The sequence below is a fragment of the Sturnus vulgaris genome, unplaced genomic scaffold (assembly GCF_052056855.1).
Source record: "Sturnus vulgaris isolate bStuVul1 unplaced genomic scaffold, bStuVul1.hap1 Scaffold_298, whole genome shotgun sequence".
Classification (NCBI taxonomy): Eukaryota; Metazoa; Chordata; class Aves; order Passeriformes; family Sturnidae; genus Sturnus; species Sturnus vulgaris.
Window position 1 is genome coordinate 355,185 of NW_028276372.1, and position 6,000 is coordinate 361,184.

General features: G+C 49.1%; 1 protein-coding gene across 1 annotated transcript; it reads left to right on the forward strand.

Moving 5' to 3' along the window:
* Positions 1-1,877: 1,877 nt before the first annotated feature.
* LOC148217782 (nucleolar pre-ribosomal-associated protein 1-like) lies at positions 1,878-5,216 on the forward strand. Its single transcript, XM_088158490.1, has 3 exons — positions 1,878-3,335; positions 3,429-3,545; positions 4,184-5,216. Exons 1-3 carry the CDS (start codon positions 3,330-3,332, stop codon positions 4,331-4,333), a joined length of 273 nt encoding a protein of 90 aa, XP_088014616.1. The 5' UTR covers positions 1,878-3,329; the 3' UTR covers positions 4,334-5,216.
* Positions 5,217-6,000: the final 784 nt, after the last annotated feature.

The following is a 6,000-nucleotide window of genomic DNA, read 5'->3' on the forward strand; positions in this document are numbered from 1 at the left end:
AATGATTGAAAAATTGGGGAAAAATCAGTAAGAAATGGGGGAAAAAAATCCATGAAAAATGGCGGGAAAAATCAGATCGGCGATCGATAGCTAATGCGTGCCTATGGATTAGATCGGCGATCAATTGATCGCGCCTGCCGATCGATTATATCGGCGTTCGATTGCTAATGCCTGCCGATCGATTAGATCGGCGATCGATTGATCGCGCCTGCCGATCGATTATATCGGCGCTTGATTGCTAATGCCTGCCGATCGATTAGATCGGCGATCGATTGATCGCGCCTGCCGATCGATTATATCGGCGTTCGAGTGGTAATTCCTGCCGATCGATTAGCTCGGAGATCGATTGCCAATGCCTGCCGATCGATTAGATCGGCGATCGATTAGATCGGCGGTCGATTGCCAATGCCTGCCGATCGATTGCTAATGCACACTATTTGCACACTCCTTGCACACCCTTTGCACTCATACAGAGGCAGGAGGTTTGTCAGTTCTGGTCGGGGTTTTTTGGGGCGTTCATTCAGGGGGATTTCCTCAAGGATTGGGACACTCCTTGATTCCATCCCTTGCCTGTCTCCCAAGCGCCACCCTGTGGGCAGAGCGCGGTACTGCGCGCCTGCCTCTCCCAAGATGGCGGCTCGGGTGTCGCTCCCTGACCTTCTAACTCTGTCTGCAAAAGGAGGGTGGCACAGCAAGGAGCCCGCTCGCTCTAGTGGGATGCCTGCGCACGACGCCGACACCGATCCCACGGGTGCGATTTTCGGCGGCGTTTCCAATCGTGCGGACATCTCCTTCAGCCCGCTTCGGCCCGGGGAAGAGGGGCGGGGCCGCCAGCGATGGTGCCGGCGCAGCCCGGGCAGGCTCGGGGCGGAGCCGGGGCTTGGCGAGGCGGGGCACGGAGGTCCCGGGGACGGGACCGGGCGGGGCCGGGGCGGTGCTTTAGGGGCGGTCCCCAGTGGTCCCAGGCGGCACCGGGGGCGGGGCCGGGTGATCCCGGAGCGGTACCGAGCTGTGCTGGGGACGGTGCTGCAGGGGCGGTGCCGGGCCCGCCTCAGGGTGATTGAATGCCCAGAAATCGCCTCCTCTGCCCCGTGCTCACACTGAGCTGCGGGCTGCAGCGTGCTGTCGGAGCTCCGCACACAGCACGGATTTGGGCTTCCCCTCCTCTCAAACCCTCTCCCCCTTCTTCCTCCTCCTCATCTTCCTCTTTTTCCTCTCCCTCCGCCTCGCCCCCCTCCCCGGGCCCCTGACTCCCCCCGGGATACCCTCCTCCGGAGGCGGCCCTTCCGAACCGACCCCCCCTCCAAGCCCCGGAGCCCGAGACCATTAAGGTAAGCTTTGGAATTGAAATATCAGGATATTCACTCTATCCCACTGGCCTGAAATTTCAGGATTGTACGATTTTTTCTTGAAGCAGTTACCTTTGCTGCAGGATTGTGTGGTCACCAGTCTCCTTTCCTGTGACTCTTGTTGAAATTTGCTGTCAGATAACCGGCTAGTAACGAAATATTTGACAGAAATCAATGCTGTGAACGGACTTCACTGCAGCAGTTGATGAAAGAGCAAAGAAAATGTCTGTCGTGTTTACGCACCCCCCCGAGGCTGAATGAATTCTGATACTGTAATAAATCAGTGCAGTTGGTGCCTGCAAAGGTCTTGACATTGATCAAGAAGATATTGCTTTGGATTTTTACTTTTTATCAGCGTTTCTTTAATCTGTACTTCAGCACTCTAGCCTTTCATAAGTCTTCTCCGGTTTCCTCTGGCCCTGCAGAGTAGTCCTCTCTGTTATTGTCTGATACCAGCTTTGATGCAAGGAGGACTTTTTGTCTTGAAAATTAGCATCCCCCTCTGCATATTTAAATTAATTATTTGACTTTTGAGAAAAAGCTGGCCAGCTCGAAGTCCACCAGACACCAGAGGCTGCTGTTTTTAGCACCTTATTCAAAGAGGACATCCTTTAGTTACCTAAGTAGGGGTAGAGATTTACCCCTAGGAATAAGGAATAAATGCAAGCAGACTGTCCTGCCAAGAAAAAATCCAGTTACAGTGACTGAATTAGGGTTTAGTGGCCCTTGATCCTTGCAAGGGATTAAAGGCAGGTTCACTTGGTCTCCCAGCAATGAATGTCTCAACCGAAAGCTGCTCAAAATGTGCCGTTTTTCTGATGGTTTTGGATTCTTTTGCCAGGTGGGAACATGGGCTGCTTGACTTGTTCCTGTGTCCACTTTCCACTTCAGTCCTTTGCATTTTCTCTGAAGGGAAAGCAGGAACAGGGAAGTTAGGGCAGTTCCGTCAGCAGAAAGGCTGCTAAGAATAGATGGTAAGGACTTACTTTTCTGCACAGTGCCATGTAACTGAAGGCTCGTTTTTGGATTTCACATTCTGTTCCTGCCTGGTTTTGTGAGAGCTGCAGGTGCATTTCTGTTTCCAGACCCTGCCAAAAATAGTCGCTTATATTATAATGAATCCTTTTTCCTTCATGTTTTCTTGCTTTAAAAGAATTACCCTGTCAGATTGATGTGAGCAGCAGTTGTTTTTAGATCTGCTGGTGTTGTACACGGAGTAACTGTAGAACAAATGAGTTGTGATGGCTTCCTTGTATTTGATGTGTGGAGAGGAGCAAAGGCACAGATTCATCCTGTGTAATTGCAGTCGTCCAACGTAGGTGCCAGGGTTGGCAAGCTGGGCAAGGTTTCCTCTCTTGCTGGGCCTTAGGGGGAGGGAGTTGAACCCTGGTGTCACTCGGATTCCTTCCTCTTCTCCCTCCTCCTTTCTTGCTTGTAGAGCTGGAGCTCGGGGTCACCGAGTTTGGGTGCTCGCAGTCAGGGCCTGAATTTGGAGAGCAGGAAAGCGGGGGGAAGTTTCTAGGCACGTCAAAGCCTGTCTCTAGGGTGTGGGACTTGTTGGTCTTCCTCACCACCCCCAGCAACTTGCACTTCTCTCTGGACCTTACTGTGGTCACAACCCACTGCTCATTTATGTGACTGTTCATCCATCTGCCTGATTGCTTATGTACAAGTAGCCTGATTCAGGTTTAATTTAGCAATGATTTTCCTTTGTTTCATCGGTAGTTTTCTAAAACTCCCCTACAGGCTATTTTGAAGGTGCTTTTTTTTTTTTTTTTTTAACTGCCTGTGATGATAGAAAGCTGTACGGCCCTCTGAAAGCAGTATAACCTGCTTTCCAAAAATTACAGAAGTAGGATTTTTATTGTCCACTATGCAGCTGAAGTCCCCCTAGTGAGCCTCTTGAACTGAGGGTGAGGAGAGCGGCAGATACGACTCCTCATCAACCTGCTCTTCTTTTCGTTCCTAAAAGAAGGAAGCATGAAGGTAACTATAGAAAAAGATCTGCATCCCTCGGGGTGTTGTATTTTAGGTGTTTTGAGGTTTATTTACACACCTTCTCCTTTGTTTCCTGGACAGGTTTTACGTGACAGTGGAGCGTTTGAGTACACGTGGAAGGAGCTTTCAATTCGGCTGGAGCACTTGGATAATACAAAAGAAGACCAAAAGGAAGCAGTGATTCAGTTTTTGGAAAAGGTAACGGTGTTCAAATCAGCTGGATAAAAAAATGCAAAGAATAGTGTTAGTGGAAACTGGAGGTCTTGTTGCTATTGTTGAGAAACCTGTCAAAGACCAGCGAATGAATTCTGAGAAAAGCCTTGTTTGGGATTCTTTATACGGAGGTGGCATCCTTCTTGTGTTCAGTGGGAGGGCAGCCAAATGATTTGTAGGAAAATGAAATCCAAAAAGATCAGCTGTTATTACAGCATTGTTGGTGTAAGGGTAGAGTGGTGTAGGTGTGGGTAGCTTTGATCTCCTCTTTAGGTGCCGACATTATCAGAGCTCAGTAGATGGTGGTCCTTTACAAGGAAAGGTGACACTTGCTGTTTACTCTTCAGGATGTTGAATGCCCAGTGCTTTGCCTCCACTGTGGTCTGCCCAGGTACTCGGTGTGTGGTCGCAATCTAGGTGCCAAGTTGTGGTGGGTTTTTGTTTTTCCATCAGTGTGGCCTGTAGAGCAGGAACTGTAGACAGAATCCTGCAGAAGTGCTATGGAAGTTGTCCTCATAAAAGCTGCCCAGCTTTCAGCACGTGGTCGTTCTCAGTACCGTGTGGTTCCCCTGCACTTGCCAGCCAGCAGGTGCACTTACCTTTCTCCCCACCTTTGCTGACAGATCCTGCTGAAGCTGGTGGCCAACCCCTGTCCCTACACTGACAAGGCAGCAGACCTGGTTCAGGCAGCCAGCACGCTCCAGGTGGCTCTGTTTAAACAGGACTCTGATAACATCAGCATCCCCGTCTCTCACATTGATGGTATGTGGTAACCTGTCAACATCCCAACTCCATGACTTGGGGATACACTTTCTAGCCCTAATCAGCAAACTGGGGATGGATAACTCTGGCAATCCTGTTAAGTAAGGGCCCTCCAGGATTCAGCTCTCCACGTGTTCTTGGTATCAGAAGTCGAAGTGGAATTGCCAAGTTGCCGCTTTACCTCTGAAAGTAATTTCTGCCGTGGTTGTGCCACTTGAACGGTATTTGAAATCTCTCTTCATGCTCTTGCAGCAGCGTTTTTGAACTCAAATGGAAATCTAGCCCTTCTGCCTGGGACTGTTGACAGAGTCATGGAATCCCAGAGTGGTTTGGCCGGCAAGGCTCCTTAAATCTCATCCAGTTCCAGCCCTGCCATGAACAGGGACACCTTTCAGTAGCCCGGGCTGCTCCAAGCCCCAGTGTCCAGCCTGGCTTTGGACACATCCAGGGATCCAGGAGCAGCCACAGCTGCTCCGTGCTGGACAGCAGCATTGAAAGGCAGAGTGAAGGTTCAGCTGTAATTTAGGGGTTGCACTTAACGTTGTATTGTGTGACAAATGTGGCTTTCATACTTTTTTTAAATTTTTTTTTTTATTAAAAAGAATTAAAAAGATGCCTTGTATTTCTGGAGTGTTGCATTCTACGTCTGTTGTTTTTCCTGTTAGTCTGGATTCTTGCTTTGATGTTTTTCTTCACTTATTAGATGTCCTGGATATGGTGGATGTCCTGATCGAGGACAGTGATGGCTTTGATGAAGAAGTTGGGTTCTCTTTAAATGAAGACGTGATCATTTCCCTTCAGTGCTGTTGTCCCTGCTGCATTAGAAGCCAGGAATGAACAAGTCCACGTGGGCCTGGATGCTGATCCCTCTTGCTGGTCCATGACAGCATGTGACAGGTGAGATTTCCAGGTGTCTGATTTAGCAGGAAACTGGTTTGTTCCTTCTTGTGAGGAGGCTCATTGGCTTTGCATGGGCAAAGCCACTCCACGTTTTCCATCTAGGAACAGAGTTGGGGAGCTGTTTGAAAACAGAGTCCCAGAGGTAAACAGCTTGGCTCGGTATTTCTGTGTGGAAATAGAAGAATATCTGTGTCTTCTGATTTTTCTCTCGTCTTTCTTCCACAGGTGTTTTTGTATTCCTGACTTGGGTTTCCATCGGGGACACGTGGCTTGGAGCTCAGGAGCCGGATCTGTTCCTTGCCCACGGCAGATTGGTCTGCACTAGTGCAGGTGACGAATTACAGGATGGCTTGGGAACTCGGAAACAAGGAGAAGCAAGTCTTATGTGTCTTTGCAAAAAGTTTTGGCTACCACAGGGCATTAATTCAGGGAGTTAAGACTTCATCTTTAACGTTCTGTGCTCTGCCAGCATCACTGCGAGCCCTGAAAGCCTCCTGAGCTGTTCTCATACAGACCTATCTTGTTTGGTCAAAAAAAAATCTTAGTTTAGTTTCGTCCAAGAAATGTTACTACTCTGTGCGAGCTCATGGGGAAGCTTTTATTTGGCATCTCTCAGTGGGACATTGAAAGTCCAACTTCCCATTTCTTGAACAGTCTGAGAGGCAGTATTACTTTCTATCATTTTTATCACAGGCATTTTAAACTTTTTGAGGAACCGGCAGGACTGTTTGTGCGGAGGCGTGCGGTTCACAGCCATCCTCTGTCCAACGTAGGATGG